Raw genomic sequence first — 27404 nt, forward strand, 5'->3', positions numbered from 1 at the left:
CCTGTGACGTAGCCAGCATCCATATTGTCTAAGATAAAGTCACTGATGTCTATTGAAGTATCAGACATGTTGCGCTAGAATGCTTAGGCCGAAAACCGGGAAGATAACAGGGAATTGTCGATTAAATATTTGTAAATTTGTTCATGAATAGCTTTCTCTAATATTTTTTTTTTTTCATATTAAGGGTAACAGCGAGATTGTCGAAAATTTGAAAGTTCTGATGATTGTCCGGTTTTTGGAATTGATATTATTTTAGCAACTGTAAAGTCACTGAGAAATTTTCCGGACGAAAGCGATAGATTAAAAAGGACAGACAGTGGGCCAGCTATGAGAGGTGCATCGATTTCAAGTAGTTTAGGATGCAAGTCATTTAGACCACCGGCCTTTGAACAATCTATACAAGTCAGTTCCTTTTCAACAAACTGTACACTGATATCCGTAAATATAAAAGTATTTACAGTTGGTTGCAATATATGCATATCATTAATACCAAAATTGTCATTATTATGCATATTCAAAAAAACATTATTAAACATTCTATTTAATTCATCAGCTATTTTAGCTTCATCATGACAATGTTTTCCATCAATAATGACTTTCTGATCAGGAGCTGATGAGGTTTTGCTTGGTAATATTTTTTTTCATCAGTTTCCATGTTCTATCCATATCTGTCTGTTCAAATTGTTCTATATAATACTTCCTTCGGAGTTTTTTATTCAACGTATTTGCTTTATTCCCAAAGTATATAAATCTCTCCTAATATAAAACATTTTCTCGTTTGAAAAAAAAAAATCTTTTTATCATGATTTCTTTCTCTTGCTAAATGTAAATATTCATCGTTAATCCACGAAGAGCCATTTTTTTACTTTCGAACCGTAGTGAAGGGAGCATGTTTGTTACTTACTTTAACAAAGTTCGATTTCAGCTTGCCCCACATTTCGTCAACGTCTTGCGACTCTAAAAAAGAGCAATCCCAATCAATTGCTGCCAAATCTTGTAAGAAGAGGCTCTCGTCAAAATGTCTGAAAGAGCGAAAGGTAGAGATTTGGGCGTGTACTTGGGAATCGACGCTTTCATAGTTACATACACAAGAGAGTGATCACTAATAGAATTCAAACAACCCATTGAATCGGTGGCTAAGATAAGATCTATTAAGGATGAACTGGTTGGAGTTACGCGGGTGGGAACATCGATTAGCTGGGAGAATTGTAAAGAGTTACAAAGTTCGTTGGCTTTGCTTGAAAGAGGAGTTTTTGTTAGCATGTTACAAGTACAGTCACAAACAAGAAAGATCTTAGAATAATGCAAAGAAACACGGTCTACTTGGGCTTCCAGTAACTCAAAAAAGTATTATTAGTGCAGCTGGGTTTCCTGTATACAATTCCAAGTAAAACTGATGGCGAGTTTGGAAACTGAATCTCGACCCACATTTATTCAAATCTTTGGTTTCTATGTTGTATTTTCTCACATTATATGATACATTATCTTTAATATAACATGCTACACCACCTCAGTGTTGGTCTCTGTCTTTTCTTTCATATTTATAGCCTTCAATGGATAACATACTAGAACCAATCTCATCATTAAACCATGTTTCTGAAAGTGAAAGAATATCATGCTGATTGTTCCTTTAGAATAGATAATTCATGAGTTTTGTTTCGAAGACTTCTTATGTTTAGATGTGCTATTTTCATTCCTTTACAAGATGGAAAATGTAAATTTTGTTAAATAACGTCGGGTTTTTCCGCAGATTCAATTTTGGCATTAACTTGATCGGACGTATTGTAGAATGGTAACACTTTCAGAATACATTTTGGACACTTTCAATGTAGTTTTTTTTTTTAGTTTCCCGCGTTCGGATCGGTACAGGCAGCCATATCACCTTTACGCTACACCGTCCTGCTACCCGCCAATGCTTCCCCGCACCCGCTCGTGCAACGCATACATCGTGGTTACCACCTACCTACATACACACGGATACACACGTATTGACTATTGTGTGATGAGCCAGTTAGTTAGCTAACGCCAGTGCCCTTCCAGCGTGGACATTTTATCTACTTGTGGTTGTTCGTGGAATTTTTAGCCGTTATTCTTCGGCGAAATATAGCGCTATTTTTATTGTGTCTGAATAATAAAATTTAGATAGTTTGAAAGTGATTTGACTTGTGCGCATTTCAATGATTTTTTAAGAATTTCAAGGCCGTGTTTTGATACCAGAATAGAACGAAGTATCATTTTTCAACTACGAAGTCGCCATTTTGTACCGCCATTTTGAATCGCCATCTTGAATCGCCATTTTGTGCCGCCATCTTGCTTCAACTTTGATTTTAATTAGCTGGAATTTTGAACTAAATATGGGTCTGTTAAGAATATCATCATATTGCTCAACACTCCTCACTACCATTGTCCTGCTCTGGTGGATCCTCATCGCACCTAGACCTGGACCTAACCTTGCAAACATCGACAGCCCAAAATATTTTGGTCATCGTCAGCATCACTGGTCGTCAACCTTGACTGCATATACAGCAACTGACCAAGGCTCCTTGGTGAGTCCGTTCCATGCTTCTTTATTTGTTAGTTCTACCTACAAATCAAACAGATTTATTACAAACTCGGTGACAATACAAAACTTCAGTCTCAAGACTCAATTGTGCCTTCTTGTTTTACTGTGTGGGGACATTGCAGTAAACCCCGGTCCATATGTGCCAAAATACCCATGTGGCATCTGCTCCAAAGCAGCTAAATGGGGCCAACAAGCCATTCAATGTGACAATTGTCAAATTTGGTATCATCGTGAATGCTTAGCATTAAACGAAGATATTTATAATATTCTGGCCCAACATGACTCATATTCCTGGATCTGTTGTCAATGTGGCCTGCCTAGCTTAGACCAATATAGTTTTGGAAGTTCTAATGCTGCTCTGGAACTCTCAAATAGTTTTGAAATACTACATGATTTAAACTCAAGCACAGGAAGTATTTCATCATCAGATGTACCTAGTTCAGCAGAACCGGAAGACAATCTGAACACAAGTAGGCCTACAAACAGTGGATTTTCATCTCCCACTGGATCCAGACCCAGCTCTAGTGCTCTAAATGGCAGTGGAATTGGATCACCTAAGTTTAGCTTTAGCCCAAGGGCAAAGGAATCTTCCAGACTAAAGCATAAGTTATTGAAAATTATAAATGTCAACTGTCAAAGTATTTGTTCAAAAGCAGCCAGTTTCCTCCTGCTCCTTGAAACTGAAGATCCGGATATCGTTGTGGGAACTGAATCTTGGCTACACAGTGGTATAGCATCCGGGGAAATTTTTCCGTCTCAGTATCAAGTTTTTCGGCGAGATAGAACTACTGATGCTCACGGAGGAGTATTCCTAGCTATTAAAAATACTTTAATTGCCTCGGAGGAAAAGAATTTAGAAACTGGAACTGAATCAGTCTGGGCAAGCATACACGTCAAAGGTATTAGCCCCGTGTTTATTGGTGCATTTTACAGACCTCAGTCAACTAAGGAAGATTATATCAGGCAACTTGATATCGCATTAAACAAAATCCCAAGACAAGCATCCATCTGGCTACTAGGGGATTTTAATTTACCTCACGTTGACTGGGAAAACTCTGCATTTGTCAGTGGAGGATCTTATCCAGCTCCCAGCAAAGCCATGATTGAAATAACACAGGATCACAACCTACACCAGAAGGTTCTTACACCAACTAGAGAAAAGAACATATTAGACTTGTGCTTCACAAACAGTCCGTCTTTTGTGAAAAATGTCACAGTTACTGGAGGTATCAGTGATCATGATGTGGTAATCATCGAAGCAGATATCAAACCAAAATTTGTGAGACCACCAAGACGAAAAATCTTCCTTTACAAAAAGGCCAAGTACGATGACATCTCCAAGGATATTACAGCTTTTGATGAGCTCCTCACTCCTGATTACATAGCAAGTCATGATGTCAATGAAATCTGGTTAGGTTTCAAGAACATCATTATTTCTTCAATGAATAAGTACATCCCTTCTAAGGAAAGTTCGTCGAGACGTAACCTCCCCTGGATAAATCACAGCATTAAGAAGGATATACGAAAGAAAAAGCGATTGTACAAAAGGGCTAAAAAACTGAAAACATCTGAAAGCTGGGAAAAATTCAAAACCCACCGACGTAAGACTGATAGATATATATTCGTAAAGCCTACAGGAGTTATATTAGGGACACCATAGGAGGGAGTTTAAAGGAAAACAACACAAAACCATTCTGGAATTTCATCAAAACCACAAAACAAGAGGTTTTTGGTGTATCTACTCTAAAGAGAAGTGACGGGAGTCTTGCAACCTTACCAATGGACAAGGCCAACACCCTTAATGACCAGTTTTGTTCTGTATTCACTACAGAAGATCAATCTGAGATGCCAAGATGTAATTATGAGGACATACCTGATATTACTGAAATTAATGTCACAGTTTCCGGTGTATTAAAACTCCTTAACAATGTCAAGCCAAATAAAGCAACAGGACCTGATGAAATCCCAGGCAGAATTCTGCGGGAATGTTCAGAGAGCTTGGCTCCAGTCTTAACCAAGATTTTCAACAAATCCTTGTCTACTGGTTCACTTCCAGACGACTGGCTGAATGCAAATGTATCTCCCCTTTTCAAGAAAGGTGATAGATCGAATCCTGCAAATTATCGTCCGATCTCCCTCACTTCAATTACATGTAAATTATTAGAGCATATTATCTATCATCATATAATATGCCACCTTGAACAACATAATGTTTTATTCGATAAACAACACGGGTTTAGGAAAGGGCTTTCCTGTGAAACACAACTTACTGGTCTTATTAACGATCTTGCAACAACTCTGGACTCAAAGGGGCAAGTGGATATGATCATCATGGATTTCAGTAAAGCGTTCGACACTGTTCCACATGAACGCTTACTACTTAAACTTTCCAGTGTGGGCATTAGAAACAACATTTTAACCTGGATTAGAAATTTTTTTAACACAACGGCATCAGAAAGTAGTGCTGGATGGCAAGTCATCCGCAGAGGCCAAAGTGTTATCAGGAGTTCCTCAAGGCACAGTTTTAGGGCCACTCCTTTTCCTTGTTTATATTAACGACCTACCCAGAGGAATTAAGTCAGACATACGACTTTTTGCTGACGACTGTATTATCTATAAGGAGATCAAGTCACCTGAAGACCAATGTAGACTCCAACAGGATCTAAATGATGTCATTGCCTGGGAAAAGAAATGGGAAATGAATTTCAACAAATCCAAATGTTACTCTATGAGTATTACACATAAACGCAAACCTCCCAAGTTCACATACAAGATGAACGATATGCCCCTTGCTGAAGTGGAACACTACTCATATCTGGGAGTCGAGATATCTAAAGATCTTACCTGGTCGCGTCATATACACAAAATATGCAACAAGGCAAACAGCATGCTGGGGCTCTTGAGAAGAAACATTCACTGCTGTCCTCCTGAAGTTAAGTCAATTGCTTATAAATCACTGGTACGCCCAAGATTGGAATACTGCCATGCCATCTGGGATCCTTACCACAAGGTACACATATCATCAATTGAAAAAATCCAAAATAGAGCTGCACGATTTGTAACCAGCAATTACAACAGAGAGACCAGCTCGTCTTCCCTGGTCCAAAGACTTGGATGGGAGACCCTTGAAGACCGTCGTATTAGAGCCAGACTTACAACCATCTACAAAGAAACCCATGGACTGATCCCAAACAATGTAGAGAAATTCACCCACAAAGGAAACTATCATACTCGTCGACTTCATGGAGAATTTTCCTATGAGAGGCCTAAATTCAGCAAGGATTGTCTTAAGTATTCCCTCTACACTCGCACGATTCCAGAGTGGAATCTACTACCAGATAGTGTGAAAACGGCCCACAACCTTGACAAGTTTAAAGCAGATCTATTAAATATAGATGTGTTTAGCATAACCCAAAAAGCACATTTCAAGATTTAATTGTTGCTGCTGCAAATGACCTCGACCACTGTACCGTGATAGCCCACCAGGGCGTTGTGTGCAGTATACAACCAGAACCAGAACCAGAACCAGAAATTTTTCAGATGAGATATACTTATCAGATGTCACACCCGCACAGGAAATGTGAACCCATTCATTACACTCTGTACTACACAACAACGCCTTTTGGTTTGATTTGACAGGTTGCAGACAACATACGCGTGGATTCTTAAATACCATTACAAATTAACAACAAAGTCGTGGTAAATAGGCAAAATGCTAAAAACGAAATCAAAATAGAAAGACGATATGGCAAGACATATCTCAAGTTCTTACAGCCGGGAATTGAGTCTTTCGAGATAACGGTCTTTGGTGATGGTGAATCGTTCGCCTCTGGGTGATTTCACTATGATTTTACCGTCTTGCGCCCATAGTTTACAATGTTTCGTTGTCTGGTCTCGCTTGATTTTCTAGAAAAAGAGTTTCGATTGTCGTTTCGTCAAGTTCTCGTTGATAAAGACGGTTTTGTGCTTCGAAGATTGTTTCCTGAGGTTGAATCGCACTTGGTAGACCTTTTCTCTCACGCGATAGTTTGCGAATTTGATGATGACGTTCCTTGGCTGCGATTTCCTTCCCTTGTTCGAGGTCGAGGTGGCAGCAGACGACGACTGTTCGAGGAGGGGTCCTAATCGATGAGAACGGTCGATGTCATCGTCACGTATTTCGATTCCGAGGTCTTCCTGGCATATCGTTTTGATGATGGAGTCGGTGTTTTCGTCCGCCTTCTCCTGTATTCCAGCGAAGATGAGCAGTTTCTCTTGGCACATTGTTCGGCCTCATTCATGGCGGTTTCCAGATCACGCACGGCCGCTTCCAGGGACGCCATTTTCTTTTTTCATCGCGGCTTTCAATGTCGAATAGCATAGATCGTTGAACTTCCTTACATATGGCAGACTGGACCTCATTTAGCAGCTTGTGTTTTAGAGCGTTGACGAGCTTTGTGATAAAATCCGAGTTAGATAGCAGGTTTTCCACTGCAGCTTGAATAGTTTCAGTCAGCTCGACATCATTAGCTCCGTTTATAGCAGGATCACCATGCTGTTTCTTCGCTGCAGTACACGGGTACGCCGGCTTTGTTGGTAGTAGTGGCCCGTTTCGGTCGGCCGTTTGCAGGCACTTTGTAAGGTAGATTGCTGGTCTATTGTGTAAAGTATATGTTTCGCGGAGCGGTACTTCACACACGTCTATAAATTACGGCGTTCCGTTTCTGTGATATTATTTATTTTGACGTTTGTGAGCATTTCACATTATTTGTAGGCACATATGTCTTAAACGCCACATAACACCAATAAGGTAGAAATGAAACAAAGATTTCGTGCTGTTTTTTCTCTGTAAAATGTGTGAATTTTGATATATCACTTTGTGGGCGTTTTTACATGTATGGGTCGACGCCGGTAGAAGTACGTGCTCAGCGCCACGTATCTAGTTATGAAAAAGACTTCGTGCTTTATTTTCCTTTTTTTTTTCCTTTGATATGATATATATTTCATTATTTTGTGGCGTATGTCCGTTTTTAAACGCTGGTATAACCCTGTGATGTGGAAGAACTCACATCTCAAATGAAGAAGATGGTTGATGGAGAGAATAGCGAACTGAATTACAAGCAGAAGGCGTGCACGTCAATGCTTCTTGTGTTCAACAAGGATACATGTTTGAATTGCAAGTGTTACTTTTCGCCCGCCATATACTTAAGTGTGCTATCAGCATGTCAATATGAACTCGGCTCTGCCAATTTCAGCAACTATGTTAAAAAACCGTCCTTTAAATAGAGTGAAAATTGTCATGAATAGATTCACCTGTTTCGTCAGTTTTAATCTCGTCTTTAATCTTCTGTGTTCTTCTCCCTCTCTGTTTCTCTCTCTCTCTCTCTCTCTCTCTCTATCTCTCTTGCCCCCATTTCTTTTTCTTTTTTCTGTTACAGTCACATTACTCATGTATGTCTTCTTGTGTGTATGATTTCTTGGTTAACTGTTTCTAGGCCATAGACAGTTTTGTCAGTTTATTGGTATGTTTGTGTTTTTCTCTCTCTTTTTGATAATGTTGATCAAAATTATGGGTTGCATAAGGCTATGCAAGTAGAATTTTTGTGTGTAAATCTGTGGATTTCTGGTGTCAGATTGTTTTATATTGTTTGTTTGTTTGTTTGTTATTCGGTTTTTTGTGGGGGGGGTGCTTTTTGTAAAAAAGAAAGAAAGATGTGTTTACTACATGGTTAGATGCCCGTACTTCATTTCTTTTCTTGTCATTGTTTTCATATACACCTACTCAAATTGCTCAATCATAGTGTGTCAGTGAATTATTGTTAACAGAGAGGTATCGAAAGTCCATGACAGCCCTAATTGTTGGTCTAAGGAAAAATAAACAAGCAAAAGGAGGTTCTGGTTGTTCCAAGCTATATAAGAAAGTGATTTCTGGAAATCACAAGGAGTAGAAATGAATGCTATAAGTTTGTATTATGTTGATTAATTACTAGTAAGTATTATTATTATATTTTTTTTTGTGGATAGGGATCTCACTTCACAATTGTGAATAGTGAAAAATTTTACATGACATGAATGTGGATTGTATTTCAACAAAATGTCTCTACTCCCAATCTTTGATTGACATAGATTTTTTTCAATGTTTTCTTTTTATCATTTTTGAAAACAAAAACAAAATATGTGAGTAAAACAGTTAGGTTATCTGATTCCATGACTGATACATTTGAATGTGTGCACTTGACAAATTTACACATACAATGTAATTCATTTCATTTAACTCCTGCTTGCATCATGATCAAGTGTATACAGTGACTTGAATAAGCAGAAACAAAAATGATTTGCAAGCACAATCAATGAGAGTAGAATGTAGTCATTCAATTTAGTTTTGTGATAATTTTTGGTACTTTTGTCAGTGTAGTCACACAGTCAATATAATTAGTAATCTTTTGCTCCAAGTAAGTTTAATACCAAAGCACGAGATACTCTTAAACAGCATCTTGTGTGATGAACAATAGTGCGAGGTACTCAATAATACATCATGTCCGAAAAAAAGAAGAAGATTACGATGGTACCTTCCACAACGATTTACATTGAAAGTAGTGAATCAATCCAAACACAAATTCGGGTTATGGAGCTATAGCTCATTGCCCACATCTTGCAGAAAACCCCATTCAATTTGTTTCAGTGGTCAAAGAAAAATGAGGATTTTTTTAGAGCATGTCAGGAATCCTTTCCCTCCTAGTTCTGTATATTGTGTTTACACATTAATATGCTGTTCCAAGAGCATCCAAGTGCTAAACTTGAAAGAATCAGACTCATGACATGCTTTACAACAATCCACATTTCCTTGTGACTGTTTAGCCAAATTGAATGGGGTTTCTGCAGAATAGAGCTAAGATGTTATATTTTAAGATCCTGAAGTAGTATTTAGACGGTTTAATCTCATTGGGTGTTATCAATGCAAAAATCTGATTGTGATTCTTTTTTTTTGACATACTTTATTCTTTCACACTGTAAGAGGAGGGGAAAATAGATTCCTGTTTGAACACCCTCCCAAGCTGCCACCAAGTCTTAAATTTTGCAGATAGTTTCTGTTCAAATCATATGGGAAGGGGGGGGGGGGAGTCAAAGTGAATACACCTGCTGATGACTGTGTATTTTAATGACTGGAGTAGTGACATGTATGTCTCTGTAGTTCCGTTTTTCTGTTTTAGTGCTGAGAGCATTAATAAATAGAGTATCAAACGAGATCAGTGTTCATAATATTGTGTTTTGTGCCTTATCAGAGTGACATAATGTATGTCGTGTGTGCACTCATTCGAACCAGAAATATATATAAAGTAATGCAGGTTTGGAGATGTGCGTGATTGGCAGTTAACACAAAAATTGTTAAAGCCGTGTTTATAAAGATCTTCATCAATTTTTCATGCCAATGAAAAGATGTGTGTCTGTCTGTGTGTTAATGTCGCCGATAGTTATAGCAATTATTCTTTATGAATTGAGTGTTGATTGGTGTCAATGCATGGTACATGTACTCCGTCGGAGATTTATAAATCATATGTGTTATATAAATGCATAAATGCATAAAAATGCAGAATTATTAATATGTTTAAAGTCGGAGCAATAATATATAGCGAGGCTACTTCATGAACTTTTCAAGGAAAAGTAAACTTGAAAGCAGAAGAATATTATTTCATTAGTGCCGTGTCCGCAGTGGCGTATCTAGGGTGAGGGGGGGGGCAAGGGGGGCACGTGCCCCGGGCGCCACTCCTTGGGGAGCCAAAAACGAAAAAACGAAAAAAAAAACAAACGAAGAAGAAGAAAAAAAAAAGAAAAAAAGGGAAGAAAAGGAAGAAGAAGAAGAAGAAGAAGAAGAAGAAGAAGAAGAAAACCTCGCCCGGACCAGAGGGGGGGGGGGGGGGCAGAAAACCAAATCAAACAAGATAAAAACAAAACATGATGAGGATGCGGACAAAATGACAATGTATATTGTGTTCACACATGTCATTTTATATTTAGCAGGCAAAATGTTACACGGAGCAGCGGCTGCAATTTCTTTCGTTCTGAAGCGATCGCCGATTGGATCAAAGGAGGGCGCCAACGGTTTCGAACATAGGGGGAGGGGGGGGGGCGCAAAAAAAATCAAACAAGATAAGAACAAAACGTAATGATGACGCGGAAATATACAAATTTCGGCTCACTCGCTCGTACTAATTTAGAGTATTTTTTCAAGTCCTCTGTTTGTTGGCATACATCGTTATCTGTAAGGCCGTCACTACATCGTGATTAGAATAATAAGCAAAAAAACTGACAAGAATTCCATGTTTTGTAAGCTGAAATACAAGATTTCGGCTCGCTCGCTGCGCTCGCTCACCAAAATTTATCCCCCCAAAAAAGAAAGATAAGAACAAAATGTGATGATGACGCGGAAATATACAAATTCCGGCTCACTCGCGCGTAATAAGATGGAGTATTTTTTCAAGTCCTCAGTTTGTTGGTATAAATCGTTAGGTTATCTATTAGGCCGTCACTATATCTTGATTAGAATTGTAAGATTTAATAAGCAAAAGATGACATGAATTGCATGTTTTTTAAGCTGAAATACAAAAATTTTCGGCTCGCTCGCTGCGCTTGCTCGCCAAAATTTATCCAAAAAAAAGAGAGGAAGATAAGAACAAAACGTGATGATGATGCGGAAATATACAAATTTCGGCTCACTCGCGCGTAGTAATTTAGAGTATTTTTTTCAACTCCTCAGTTTGTTGGTATAAATCGTTATGTTATCTATTAGGCCGTCACTATATCTTGATTAGAATTGTAAGATTTAATAAGCAAAAAATGACAAGAATTGCATGTTTTTTAAGCTGAAATACAACAATTTTCATCATGTCACGTGAAAAGGTATGTCTTCTGAAGTGATACATATATAAGCTGAAGAATATCCCTTAACTTGCATGTTGAGCTTCTCCTTTTTTTTTTCATTTGTAACGTCGTACGGCCCAAACGTATTTACATTTGTTATTATACCTGGAGAAAACACACCCAAAAACGCCATACCAAACTAAACCTAGACCGGGGCGCTAAAAGTGAATACCTCTCATTGCGATCATCGCTAATATTGAATTAATATAAACAACTTGTCCAAAAGCACCGCATATACACAAGGTAGCATGATTATGTTTCATCATATTGTACCTGGAGAAAACATACAGAAATCAAACTAAACAAAACAAAGCAAAACTTGACCAGACGAGGGCATTAACCTCACGGGCTTTCGTGTCTGAATGCCCTCATAATCGCCATACAGTCAGTTGTATAGGTCGCATGACTACTAATATGAATACTTTGGCTACGGTCACAACTCAGAGCGGCGACCGACCGATTTGTAGCCTGCTTGGTCGCTGCTGAAATTTTGGCACCGCTCAGTAGTTTTTGGAGATGCTGAGCAGGCTATAAAACCCCAGCGATGGCCGAGCAGTGCCCTGTCGATTTCCCGTCGGTTACCGATCGATTTTTAGTACAATTTTTGGCGAAATATGGGGATCTGCAACGCGCAGAGTCCGAGCAGTCACCGAGCGATGCCCCATCGGCAACTGGACGATCTCCCACCGGCCACCGGCCGATTTTTACGAAATCGCTCAGCGACCGACGGGTGATCGATTGGTCATCTACCGGTGACGGCCACCCGCCGGTCTCAGCCGGAAATTTCTTACGAACTACCTGCGTTTATTAATGTACCTGTAATGTAATTTGTGATGTGTTAAGTACTTAATCAATTAAGATAAAACTCGAGGCAAAAGATCTAAGAGTTAGATTATCAACTAACAAACCTCAGCTATGTGTTACCTCAGATAACTAGAAATTAGGAAATAAAACAAAAGGGAGGAACACCCAAGATGGAACACAGATTAGAACAGATTAGATTTTTCCAAAATATCTTTTTTGCTTCGATATTTAACAGTATTTTTCTATTCCTATTTAATTTCATATTTGAATTTTCCCCATCTCTTGTCATGCATTTCTTCTTCAATCAATAGGTCTTTAATGAACGATAAGGTGAACAAACCATATTATACTACGTCAACATATCGACACTAACTTTTAGCTTTCATCTCTTTTGCTCCAAAGTGGTTGCCTCTGACTTCCATGTCCATCATGTTGGTTGCCGAGATGTCGAGATGCTGAGATGTTGGTGGGGTTTCCTTGCCTCTTATCCCCCCCCCCCCTGCTTCTTCCAAATTAGGCTAGATTATCTTCTCCATCTAGTCCCTGGTTTCCTTCAGTGCTTCTGTCATTTTTATCTTAACATTTTTAGTCCCTAAATCGCTCGACGGCGACCGCTCGATCTATTCTCTTGGTTTTCTTCTGTGCTGATGTCATTTTTGTCTCTATTATTTCTGTTCCCTAAATCGCTCGGCAGCGACCGCTCGATTAGGTCAGTGCCTGGGCGGTTCCCGCTCGGACACCGAGCGCATTTTGGGCAGCGAATTTAACTCCGTGTTAAAACTTCAGCGGCGACCGACCGATGCCTTAAAAATCAGTGGCGCCTGGTCGGTCACTGGTCGGTCACCGGTCGTTGTTCGACCGGTTTTGGCTAAAAACTCGCCGACCGGTCGCCGAGCAGGCTGATTTTGGGGGTTGTGACCGTAGCCTAAACTGATCTGAAAGCGCCATGTACACAAGGCACATGTACCATAGAAGATCGATAAAAGGAGGGCGGGTTAAGATAATTATCATGATGATAATATCCAGGATGCAAAACCACTTGATAACCTAGATGGACGAAAGCGAACAAACAAGTCCTTAATCAAACTCGAAAAGACATTACTATTAAAGAATTTATTTTTAACATAACCGTGTTAAGTATGAGATTGGTAGAGTCGAGGAGTACCAGTATGTAATATGAGGCATTAAAGCGTCTCGTAAATAAAGACATCAAAAAGAAGAAAAAAATAGATCACTGTTGCATCCTGCTTGTCTCGGTTCAAGAGAGAATATCTGACGCCAACGCACTGAAAATGTGTTAGAAAGTTCTCGATGTTAATCTGAGAAGCCGGACACAAGTAAAACACAGCTTGTTCAAGTGCAACCAGGTCTTTCCCTTTAGACACCCTGGAAATAAAGTTGAGAGAGTGACCAATAAACAAGAATGGAAAAACGGGAATGAATAGAATACAAAATGGAAATAAACAAGGGATAGAAAGAAAAAAATAACAAAGGAAACAGCGACATAAAACTAGACTAAAGGTTACATATGGAACAGTAGCAGATGTCTTTGAAAATCAATGGTATACGGATGTCTCCCATGCAATAGCAATTCAAGCCGTGGCTTTAGAAATCAATAAAACAACATGTTGGTGTGTGTGTGTGTGTGTGTGTGTGTGTGTGTGTGTGTGTGTGTAAGTGTGTTTTTGCTTCTTGCAATAGCATTTTTCATACCCCAAGGTCTGCTGCCACTTGGTCCCTGGGCCTGATTTGTGCTTATACCCTTATAGCATATGCAGTTCAATCCATTGCCAGTAGGGATCGAGACTTTTGTCTGTGACGTACACCATTTCTTGCGCTGGGACTTGATTGGCAGAAAGCGTTTTTCAAGCAAACAAAGGCAAGTGCGTACTTACCACTAAATAAGTTCTTTGCACATATTATTTTATGTCCGACGTAGAAAAGCGCTCTCATTGAAGTGTTATGGATCTTTCATTCATTAATTCTTAAATTTTTCACTTGTTTTGTTTTTCTTTCCATCCCCTGAAAAATAGAACAAGTTTTTTTTTTTAATAGATATACGCGAATGGAATCTTTTTATACTTTATTTTCTATTTATATGGTACTCCTGCCCGAGGTTTTTATTAATTCTGATTTGATCTTCGGAATGCTCTGAATTGGTGTTGGAAATCTCTCCCCTACTTAAGTTCTTTTCCTTTTTCTCTCGCTCTGTCGCTCTCTCCTCTTTCTATCTCTCTGTCGGTATGTGTGTATGCATGCTAGAGGGAGAGGGAGAAGAGAGGGGGAAGAAGTAAAACATGCTGTTCTTCACTACTCAGTGCTACGAGAGTTTGTTGGACATTCATGAGTCAGGGCTAGGTATGACAGTATTACATAATTTTTTTGAATAAAAATATTTATGCAGCAGGCACGGTGTTATGTCCGCAAATAACTCATCAATAAATTACACGAACGTTCTCTTATTCTTGAATGTACGTTTTTGCATTAAATTTTGTCTTTGTCTCGATATCCCTTAGCTTATAAATTCATCATACATGCATAATGCTGTCTTTGCAAATTTTCTTAGCGTTGTTTGATGGTAAATTGGTAATAGAGTAAAATCAAATACTGAGTAAACAAAATAGAGGAGGGTTTGTTTCTTACTCATTATTACACCAGAAATGTAGAAAAAGATTGAATGCTTCAATTTGATATGTGATTAAGGTAATATCAGTCATAAACAAATAACTTGTGGTAATGATGTCATCAAGTTACAACTCTCCAATTTGGTTGTGCACAAAATATTTTGAATCTTGATTTTTTTTTTTAAATTGGTTATTTTCATTTCATGTCCTTTCTATGTATTTATAACCGCTTAGATGATCATAACTGCAGTCTCTAGGAAAGCATGAAATGATTGATATGGTGCATGCAAATATTTTTTGTTTTGATTTTACGCTATAAAGAAAATTCAGTAAAGATTTTAATGGATGTAGGTCGACGAGGGACTCGTAAGACCGTGACGTCATCACAATTCTTGGTCCCCTTTGCGTGTTTGGTGTCTTTTGATATCGCTGTTTTGTGATAGTTTGTGAAATTTGAAAATTCCATATCTGTCTCACTTTGTTGTATGTATTTGTAACTCTCCTCGATTTTAATGGTATATAGAATTCTGTTTGACTATTTTGTTTGATAAAGTCGAGACAAATTCTTCGCGAAGAAAACTGTACCGAAAGAATATCTGATGATCATTGGATATCAAGCTAATGCGCTGTAAGTAGAAAGAATGTGATATCATCATGGACATAGCAAATAAATGAAAGAGAATGTACATTTAATATTGGCCACATAAATGTGGAAAGACGCTATGCAAATCATTGTAAATCTATCATTATTATCAGTTTATTGAGAGGTGATTGCGAGGATTAATGCTTTAACCCGTTCCTTACTGGAACCTGGTGACGTACGTAATATTATGTCAATGGTGATTTAAGAACTCAGTATGGAAAGGGTTAATTGCCTGTAGGACGCTGTCATTGAGGGTTTTTTTTTTTAGCAACCAGCACTCGGATAAGCAAGGGCTATTTGAACACTCACACATAAAGAAAAAAAAATGCTCCTCACATAATGTAATGTAAATAATGTAAATAGAGCAGCAGAGCATGGACTCGTGTTACAAGTCAGGAGATAGTTACTGAAATGTATTGCTCTAACAATGATTGTCACATTGGAAACTACATGTTGAAACTACAAGTTGATAGCGTAAAAAGTAAAGCGTTACATAATTTGTATGCTTCCAGAAGGCAAGGCCATATGTTGAATAAGACACCTCATTAACCCTGTATAATACAATGATTCGTCCTCACTTTGAGTACTGTAACAAAATCTGGATGAAATCAAATTCTGGTAACATAAAAGACTTCAAGTACTTCAGAACAGAGCCTTGCGAACTGTTCTGAAAGTGGATTAACGTCACAAAAGACGAGATTTGTATGGGAGGCTGCATATTGACTGCCTCAGTGCCAAAGTGAAATAAAGACCTCAGTGTTTTCATTTACAAAGTAACCTCCTACATGATTTTCTGACTTATCAAATTAATATAAAAGTATCTCAATCAAGTGCAATCTCACGAACTCGGTATTTAAAACATTGTTATCAAAGCCAAAAACCAATTGCTGTAAACGTAGCACTATAAATACAGCAGCTCAATATATTCAACCACTTATCAGAAGCCACGAGAACATTTACAAGGTAAGCACAATTTCTGAATGATATCAATTCTGTTTTTTGCTTGATTTATGAGGGTTTTTTTCTATTTTTTAGTTATATTTTTCTTTCTCTTCTTTCCAAGATTTTTCTTTCTGCGATTTACTGTTTTTGTATTTGATTCTGCCAGAGTCTTTTGTATATAATGATATGTACTTTTTTATTTGTTCTCTCATCTTTTTGTTTCGTTATTTGTTAGTGATTATTATATATGTATTATCTCATATGTTGATTGTACCACTACATTTTTTTCATATATCATACTCACTTGCTGAAAAACAGCCTAAAGGCTGAGTGCAAGTATTTTAGCCCATGTTTAAATGAAACAAACAACAGCAACAACGACATCATCATGTTGTAAAGGTATATACAAGAGAGTGTGTAAGCAGGTAACCTTATAATAGATATGTATATGATAAAGAGATTAACAGCAAACATACGCGGGGAACACTATATAAATATATTTGGGAATGTGCAATAAAACTTCCAAATATGTCGTTTCAATCTTTCCTCTTTTAAGTGTCGTCTTGCATACCATGTTTTGTAGTCTTCTTGGGATATGGCGGAGGCATATCAATCGCCATAGCGCTTTTTTGAGCTCTCTGTGTTTTTAAAGATGTGCATAATATTTTTCTATTCGTGTATGTTTTTATTTGTATAATTTTCTATTATACGTGTATGGTCAATAATTTGTAACTTTACGGAAGTTATAGTGCATTTGAAACGCAAGAACGAACTGCGCGAGATTTTCTTTTTTGTTTTAAATGTCACTTGTATGCTTGTTTTTTTATTTCTTGATATATCTGTTGGTAATTACTTTGTATTTTCATTTTATTTAAGTTTTCGTACACTTTTAGGCCTTAGATCTCGTGCATAATTATATTCTTGTTAGTTAATTTGCAGTTTATAATTCATTGTATCATTTTAGAAGTTGACATAATCGTTATTTGTGAAGTTTGTATGTGCAATTCATTCCCTGGGTTACGATGTAAAATTTAATAATCCTTCATTTTAATCGTATTGTTTGGAGAGTGGTTGCTCATGCTGTGAATGCGTGGCGTTTCATTAATTCTACACATATTTATTTTTTTCTTTCAGTTCGTCGTTGGATATCTGCCATCCACTTGAGAAATTGCCAGCCGCAATGAAGAGACTTTTGATATCATTTCTTCTCCTTCTTTCCGTTCTCATCTTGACCAGTGCTTTACGCATAAGACGTGAGTTTATGTATGCCGGAAGTTGTTAGTGCTATACTGTATACCGGGCAAAAACAATCAGCACATTGTACTACGCAGGTGTCATGCATATTATATACAACAATCACACCCAAGTTGTAACACACTCAAGTGTTATATATATATATATATATATATATATATATATATATATATATATATATACACGAGTTGCATTCCTTTCTCTTCTGTGATCGAACACACGACACGCTTGCAAGCACATACTCCTTTCTTTCGATATTCCGTAATCACTTGATGTACAGCAGTTAGAGAACAAGTCCACCTTCATAGACATGTGGATTGAGTGAATGCAGCAATATTAGTAGAACACATCAGTAAAACTTTGGGGAAAATCGGACAATCCGTTCAAAAGTTATGAATTTTTTAATTTTCTGCACAATCTCTGCTGGATGACAAGACTACTACAGTGTATGATGTTACAGGCATAGAACGATTTAAAGATAATATATGAAGAGAATTCGATTTTTTTTTTTAAGTGCACATTTCCCCGACTTGTCCCTGACGTATGTTGAGGGTAATACTATTTCCCATGCCTCCGGAAAGAGGCAAGTCAAGCGTTCTTTCATTATGCGAGAAAAGTGAAAATATGTGATTTTTTCTTTATATTTTCTTTATATTGTTCTACGCATGTGACGTCACAACCTGTAGCAGTCGTTCCATCCAGCAGTGACTGAGCAGAAACTTCAAAAATTCATAAATTTTGAATGGATTGTCCAATTTTCCTCAAACTGTCACTGTTGTGTTCTACTAAAGCATTCACTCAATCCACGTGTCTGTGAACGTGGACTCGTCCTGTAAGTAACACGTTGTGTAATGACACAGTTGATTAAGATGAGTAGAATTTGCTCAAGGTCGTATTTCCAAGATACAAATGTGATAAATGACGTATATAATTATATTGAGCGTGGTTTGAGTGAATTATATTGATATGACGATGGTTGACTGATTTGCCTAACCATAATGTTAACCATAATGGCATAACATTTATTTGTTCGTCTATTGTATCTTATTGATGCCATAGAGATAGAGATAGTGATACAAGAGATAATGATGAGTCAACCTTATTGATATTATTCATATCTCTATTGTATCTCTTTGTGTGTGTGTTTTTTTTTGTAATTTCCTCTGTCTTTATTACATGTTATTGTGTTCAATACATTGTTGTACTGATTTCGTGAAATTACTTGTATACCCAAACATTTCTTTGTATCCTTAATTTGTTGGATATGAAATAAAACATCTTGAACTTAATTTGCTTAGTCAATAAAACACTGAGGACCGTAAGAATATTAGGAGTCCATATACCAAAAGCAATATATGAATATTCATGAAATCCTTTCGTCGAGTCATTTTTTATTGCAACTGATTGGTAATCAGTTACGCACGTGTTTGTTTGTGATCATTTAGAATGATTTCATATTTCTCGCTTTGTCTGAATGTTGATGGAATAGTCGATGGATCGCTTTCCCGCGGATTCATCATTCCGAAGGTTCATAAATCAGAAAAAGGCAATACAGTTTGTTATTCAAATGGTGCATACTTTCGGACATAAAATAATATTCGTTAGTCCGAAGGTTTGTTAATCCCAAAATGAATAAGGCTCTTAAATCCGAAGGTTCGTTAGTAATCGCTTTCTTTTCAATTTTCGGATTAACAAACCTTATTTCATTATCGGAGCGAGGAACTTTCGGCATAACTGAACAAATTAATGTTCGGATTGAATAACCTTTTTTTTTATTTTTTGATTATCAAACCTTCGACAAATGAACATTACCCAATATTTTTCTCGTCAAAAGGAATCCTCTTTCTTTGTTATAACAACTCGCTTGGAAAATACCTAAGTTGTGGCTTTGCTTGAAATCAAAGTATCTTTCCTCGTTAAAATTCTATTTGTACACAACGTATTAAATTTCATCAGAATTTTACTATAGCTTAGCATTATCATTGGCAATACATATTTAATGGTTATATAAAGCAACTCCACCCGAATTGAAAGATAATAATAATAATGATAATAATAACAATTGTTTTGGATATAAACTCCAAATTTTATTGTCCAAGAATGGAAATTCATTTTGCCCAATTGATTGTGGGCCCGGCAGCCACTGAGCAGCGCCAGATCGACGTTGCTCTAACCTTTTCAACTGTTGAACGGAAAACAAGGTAGCAGCAACTCCCATCTTTTAACGTCTTTTGGTATGACGCGGCCGGGGTTTGAACCCACGACCTCCCGATTGTGAGGGCAGCCGCTCTACTCACTGAGCCAACACATAGACTATCACATCGATTTGATCTGTCGTTAAAGCAAACAGACACGGGGAGGTCCAACAGAAATTATTATCTCAGATTAAGAACCATTTGATATACTGATGAAGTTTTTTTTTTTTTTTTTTTTTTTTTTTTTTTTGGTAGTGATGTCGAAAAGAAAAGTACTTGATAAACACACAAAACAATTTTCTCAAATGAGCATGAACTGTCTTGGTTGTTGTCTTTATTTGATATACTCACGGATTTCTTCAAATTCTCATTTTCTGCTTCAAAAGAGGAATGGGAAGGAAATGAATCGTACATATATACGCATTAAAAGAACGACAACATTGTGTCAAATTGGTGCATTGAAAGCTCAAAAGTTGTTTCTCAGTTTGCAATTTGTCATCTTTGACTACAAAACGATGGCATTCTCATGTCAGATGCTTTGATTCGATTGCTATTGCCGTGTGCATTTCACCATGCGTTTTGATCGAGCACGCTTGGTACCTAAAATCTTTTTGAATTTTTAGAATTGACATTCATTGATCTGGCGCACTCTTCTGATGAAATATCCGGGAATCTCAGAGAAGAATAAGTCTGCCATCTATGGAGGGAGACCAAGCGGGGGAAGGATGCGGGAGGAGGTATCCCCTCCCACTTGAGGGAGCTTTTGCATTATAATTGTAATTCAACATTCTGCACACTTTTGGTGGACTAGGGTAGCAAAATCTATGTACTGCAGACACGGGGGGGGGGGGGGGGGCTTTAGATAGCGGGAGGGGGGATGGAAGGGGTGTCCCCAACCCCTCCCATACGAGGGAGCTTTTGCATTATAAGAACAGAAATGAAAATATCTTGTATACACATTCTGTTAATATAAAAGTGTACTAAGACTATGGGGAAAGAACCGAACGGGGGAGATCCTGCAGTTCATTAAAATTTAACAATCTTGTTCACACATAATGGATGAAATATTTGGACATTTTTTTTTAATGCGCCTTGAGCACGTTAGCTATGTGGAATTGGCGCATTATAACTACCCTGTATTATCATTATTATTATTATTATTATTATTATTATTATTATTATCATTATCATTATTATTATTATCATCATTATTGTTATTATCATCATTATAAATAAAGACAGTAAGAAAATGGTCCCATCTTGGGATGTATTAGGGCGGCAAAATGACATTAGCTCCAACCCCGTCAATATTTCCGGGAGGGGGGGGGGGGGGGGCAAATGCCTCCTGTCTTCGACGATCGACACCCCTGCACACATTATTATTTGAGTGAACTTGTATTTTAAGATGGTCACACCACCGAGACGGGCACAAGCTGATCCTCAACAAGCATCAATAATGATTCTCTATTATCTTCTTTTCATGATGATATAACAGCTTGTGGACCTGGGGAAGAATACAGAGCATGTGGCTTTCGGAATTTTGAACAGACTTGTCAGACGCGATTGGTAGGACCGCCATCACGCCCCGCATCGTGTGAACCGGGCTGTTATTGTAGGAGCGGGTACGTCCGCCATGCCAGCAGGTGCATTAGACGGGAGCAATGCTCAGGTAGATCAGCAATGTAGAACATGCCCTGTATGTATCTGGGTATATGATACGTATGTATATGTTTGTATGTATGTATGTATGTATGTATGTAATATGCATGCATGAATGTATCTACATGTTGGGACCGCTGAGCTGGTACCCAAAACAGAGTTCAACTCTAGGACACATCAAGAAACCAGGCACACCAGTCATTTCGATAGCTCATGTCTCAATCCAGCGTTTTATTTGGGCTCGCAAGACTACAAGACTATCACACACCAGTGCTGATACCAAGACTGACTTTCCAGTCAACTTCCGAGGATAAACTCCTCAAGACTCACTCTTAATTTCTTACAACAGCAAGGCATCATTTATCACCTTCGTGTATTATACAATGAACTACTTTAAGAACAATGACTGCATTCTACAGTTAATGTGTCCGCCCATAAAACTTGCCCCATACCGACTTTCAAATGGAGCCCCAATATGGGACCTTAACAATACAGTTGTATATCATAATTATATATACTTAGTAATAGATGACGGGCCACCAAACATCATCGGGAATGAGCAGGTGAATTGCGGTTGTCCCTCGGGAATGACGCACCGTCGTTGCGGCACGGCTTGTCCCGCGACTTGTGATAACCCCGACCCCCAGATATGCACCCTACAATGTGTTGCAGGCTGTTTCTGTGCAGAGGGAACAGTGTTGGAGCAGGAAGGCGGACAGAGATGTGTACCGCTGGAAGAGTGTCCTGGTAGGTCTCTTTAGCGTGGAGAAAGAGGAAAATAGACGGCAAGAGCGACAAATATAGATACAAGGATATAGAGAATGGCATAAAGGTTAAAACAGAGATGATCTTAAACCTGCTAACCATTGCAATAATACTGCTTGCCAGTTGATTGGTTTCTTATCATGTGTTTTTTTCCGGAATGTTCGGTTTTCTTATTCTGACACACACTAAGTCCCTTTTTCAGACTAAGAAACGAGCCTCAAGCCCTCGCTTCCCTATAATCTGAATACTTTCCAAAATCTAACTACCTCTCCACAAAAAGAGACAGCTCTATTTCATTTCGAGGCCAAAATGATATCCCTACGCTTCAACATACTGTCGACACCGTAGTTTACGAATACACTTTGCCTTGAGAGTTCCTGTCAAAACTATCGGCAGAGGTGACCCAAAATATTGAATTATCAGTGAGGAACGCAGCCCCGAAGTGAATAATATACAATAATGCCAAATCTATTAGTAAGCGCCGCCCCCCCCCCAAAAAAAAAAAAAAAAAAATCACACCTCTATCTGTCGGTAAAAGCTGGGAGCTGAAAATGATTCTTCTCACCTCCCTGATAAAATCATGTCATTATATTGACGCACACAAACAGGCACACACAGGCATGAAAAACAGAGAAAGAAAGTCGCTAATATCAGAGAGACAGGAAAGAGAGAGCAGGAAAACAGGGTTTGTTGGTTTCTTTTGGTTTTTTTTTTAGGTGTCGATACGAATGAAATTAGCACCAATTGCAGCTGTCTGCATAAAATTTGTGATAAAATAAAGCTGAAACAATCATTTCTAAGTATTTTACTTTCCCGCATTTAACTGCTTGTCCTTTTTTTTTATGCCTCCGCCACGAAGTGGTGCCGGAGGCATTATGTTTTCGGACTGTCCGTCCTTCCGTCCGTCCGTCCGTCCGTCCGTCCGTCCGTAATGAGTTTTGAGGACAGCGTAACAAAAATCCGTTTGAGATATCCTAATGAGACTTTGTATGTATATGCATGAGTGGATGAAGTTGTGCCTATCAACTTTTGGGTGCACATGCTCAAGGTCAAAGGTCAAGGTCAAATGCTCAAAATTTCACTATTTCTCCCATATCATTTTCTTGAAACTTAATGTATACATGTACTACCCGATAAAGATTCTCTGGTTAGAGTTTTGGGTCATTAGGTCAAAGGACAAGGGGTCAAAGGTCAAATTGAAAATGTTAAAATTTTGGTTTTTTTTCTCCACATCTCGGAAATCGTTCAAGGTATCTTCATGGAACATACTACACATGCATGTAATGACTGGCAGTGATCATCAAGGGAATTTGGGGGTCATGGGGTCAAAGGTCAGGGGTAAAAGGTCAAGATCAACTCCCCAATACTTATGCAATGCCTGTAGGATTTTTTTTTTAACTTGGCGTATACATGTATTACCCAATAGAGATTCTCCGGGAAGCCAAAAAGGTCAAAGGTCAAAAGGTCAAAGATCAAGTGAAAGTGCTGAATTTCACTTTTTCTTCCATATCTCGGAAGTGGCTCTAGGTTTCATCGTGAAACTTAGTACATATATAAGCATGTTCTGCCTGACAGTGATTCTCTTGTGAATTTTATGGTCATAGGTTCACGGGTCAAAGGCCAGGTTAAAATGCTAAGAATTTACTATTTAAAACAGAAATTATACGTTTTCCCCACACCTTGACAATAACTCAATGCATAAACTTATAAGAGGATCAAAAGTCAAGTAAAAGTCCTGAAATCCCCCAAAACATTCTCTGTTAGAAAATATAGCCATTCATCCAATTTAACCTACATTGTAGTTCAAGGAAAGTGAGCATTCAACATATTTGTGACAAGAATGTCATTTAATATTTTGCCAATTATGTGAAACTGTCATCACATATTGTCAAGATGTACCTATTTGGAGAATCATGCTTTATGGCGGAGGCATACCAGTCGCCATAACGACATTTCTAGTTTCAACCTTTATCATTTCTGCAACGAATGCCACACATAAGTTATTTTTTGCCTTTCGCATTGTAGCACGAATGCTGGTATAATGTTCACAATAATAAATAATTGTACTTTCCTTTTTTAGGTCAATCAACGGGGGATTTTGACATCCAGCTCGCTGGTGGAACGAATGCCAGAGAGGGTCGTGTGGAGATTTTCTACAACGGTGCATGGGGGACAGTTTGTGACGACTCTTGGGACATCGAGGACGCCCATGTGGTATGTAGGATGCTGGGCTACCCGAGAGCAAGGAGGGCCGTTAGTCGAGCATACTTCGGTGAAGGTCAGGGTCAGATAGTCCTTGATAATGTGCAATGCGAGGGAAGTGAACAAAACCTGACAGAATGCAGACACAACGGATATGGCGTACATAACTGCCGTCATAGCGAGGACGCTGGTGTCGAATGCGCAGGTGAGTGAAATTTGTCACGCTCCCTGTTTTTCATCGAATGGTAAAATACCCGCCCACATTAAATAGCTGTCACCAGAAGTAAACAGTTCTGCATGATATTTGTTTTGTTGCATATGGGTTCACAGAATATAAATAAACAACTTTTACATCCGTTCATATGAAATCGTAGACTATGGTATATTCTAATGCTTTATTACATTTTTCATTTCAATGTCAAGTGCATCGTACCTTCTCTTGTCTGAAACATTAATAACATCAATAGATCTTCACTGCAGTTCTTCCTCTATGTTCTTCTATCAAACTTAAAATGGAAGCAAATGTGTGTAAGTGCCGTCTGGTTAAAGCTAAGACGGAAAGTGAGTTCAGTTTCAGTTTTCAGTTTATTTTTATTTAATCACGGCAATTTGCTTCAACAAAGCTGTTCTTCTGCAAATCCGTGAACAACATAAAAATAGCAGAAATACATACAAACTGCATTTACAATGATAAAGAAAGGAACAAGTGTCAGGTAACAACAAAGCAACGATAAATTAAAAAAGTACTATACAAAAAAAGAAAAAAAAAGGAAACCGGAACAAATACCTACGGTAACATATTATTTTAACAATATCAAATAGAGAAAGAGAGAAAAAAAATCCTGGGCAGTTGCTTAGGCTACAGCATAGATATATCAAGAGCTCGTTTGAAACTGGTGAGAGAGAGCTTGCTTTTCAAGTCATAGGCTAACTGATTCCAACTCTGGACTCCTCTAAAGGAAAGAGTTCTTTTTCCAACTTCTGTTTTTACCTTATACAATACACATTTTTTCATACTGTTTCTCAGAAAATAATTTGTTACATATTCTTCAAAATATTGCAATACATATTCTGGAAGCATTCCATTAGAAATTTTATACATAACATGTAGTAATTGTTTATACCTTCGTTTTTCCAAAGTATCTAATGACAAACGATTGTAGATTGCTGAGGTCGAGTATCTTGGTTCAACCAAAAGGACAGTTTTTAAAACTCTATTTTGAATGATTTGCAATTTTTCAGAATCCGTTTTTCGCAAATTACCCCATACAACGCTGCAATAATCAAATTTGCTCTGAATAATGGACTTGTAGAATACAAGAGCAGTTTTTTCAGTTATACAAAATCTTATTCTTTTCAATAAATAAAGACTTTTCACTGTGCTTTTTATCACCTTATCCACCTGTTGGCTCCAATCAAGATGTTGGTCAAGATAAACTCCTAAGTATTTACAACAAGTAACAGAGGGAACCTCAGATTCATCAATGCTGACTCTCATTACCTTGTTCCCAATCCTCTTTCTGGAACCTATTAACATCGCTTCACACTTTTTCACATTCAGAGCAAGTGAGTTTACTTCCAACCATTGTGACAAGCACGTCAAGTCTTTATTGAGACCTCTTTGTATTTGACCGAGATCTTTGCCAGGTAAATAAAGACAAGTATCGTCAGCGTATAAATGGACCTTACATTCCTTAATGCAATCAGGCAAATCGTTGATGTATACATTGAATAACAAGGGCCCTAACGTAGAGCCCTGTGGGATTCCACATGTTACATACCTAGGCTCGGATATGGAGCCGTCAATAGTAGTATATTGAACACGATTACGGAGATAATTACCAAACCATTTACATGCATTACTATTCAATCCAAGGAGAGATAACTTATGAAGAAGTGTCGCATGATTGACTGTGTCGAATGCATTTTTGAGGTCAATGGAGACCATTCCAACCATTTCACCCTTATCTAAGCTACGAAGCCTTTCTTCTGTGACACAAAGTAAAGCAGTCATAGTGGAATGAGCAGGTCTGAAGCCTGATTGATTTGGGTTAATAATATCATTTCTATGCAAATAATCATACAACTGATTAAAGATGAGCTTTTCGATTACTTTTGTAATAACAGACAAAACAGATATCGGTCTGTAATTACCCATCTCACTTCGACTACCACTTTTATACACTGGTGTAACTTTTGACACCTTCCATTGTTCTGGAATACAACCACAATTCAAAGAAAGATTTAATATATACCGCAGTGGTTTTGCAATTATACGTATAACAGGCTTTATCAATGTTATTGGTATAGTGTCCATTCCATATGAGTTTTTCATTGGCATACTTTCAACCACTTTCACAATGTCTTCTTCAGTTATATCTTCAAATGAGAACATGGAACTCCTTTTCGGTACATATTTTGCAATCTCTTCCTCTGTTCTTTGATCATGACTCTTGCAAATCGCATCTCCTATTTTTGTGAAATATGCATTAAAACAATTTGACATATCAGTTTTACACTTGACCTGTGTGTTATTTTTCACAATGTATTCTATTTGTTTGAAAGTATTCTTTGCAGGAGTAATAAAGTTTAAAGATTTCCAAACATCATTTGAGTTACCATTGCTGGAATAAATAACATTACTTATATATTCTTTCTTCGCCTGACGACATTTCATAGTAACCTCATTTCTAAGCTTCTTGTATAACTCCCACTCACTTTGAGTTTTAGATGATTTAGAAATGAGTTTTTGTCTATCTCTTTGACGCATTAGATATAAAATTTCTTCTGTTATCCAAGGGGATTCTTTTTTCTTTACTCTTTTCTTTTTAAGCGGTGCAAATGCATTCATCACA

General features: G+C 37.8%; 1 protein-coding gene across 1 annotated transcript in view; it reads left to right on the forward strand.

Annotated features, from left to right (window-relative positions):
* Positions 1 to 27404, forward strand: part of LOC139743639 (scavenger receptor cysteine-rich domain-containing protein DMBT1-like) — a 263637-nt gene that overhangs the window by 48140 nt on the left and 188093 nt on the right. Inside the window, exon 3 of the mRNA XM_071654107.1 lies at positions 24428 to 24754. Within this exon, the coding sequence (XP_071510208.1) occupies positions 24428 to 24754 (327 nt within the window). The remainder of the gene's footprint in view (positions 1 to 24427; positions 24755 to 27404) is intronic.

This window comes from Diadema antillarum, unplaced genomic scaffold, assembly GCF_040938485.1.
Source record: "Diadema antillarum isolate AM-2024a unplaced genomic scaffold, OU_Dant_1.0 seq00001099_RagTag, whole genome shotgun sequence".
In the NCBI taxonomy this organism is placed as follows: Eukaryota; Metazoa; Echinodermata; class Echinoidea; order Diadematoida; family Diadematidae; genus Diadema; species Diadema antillarum.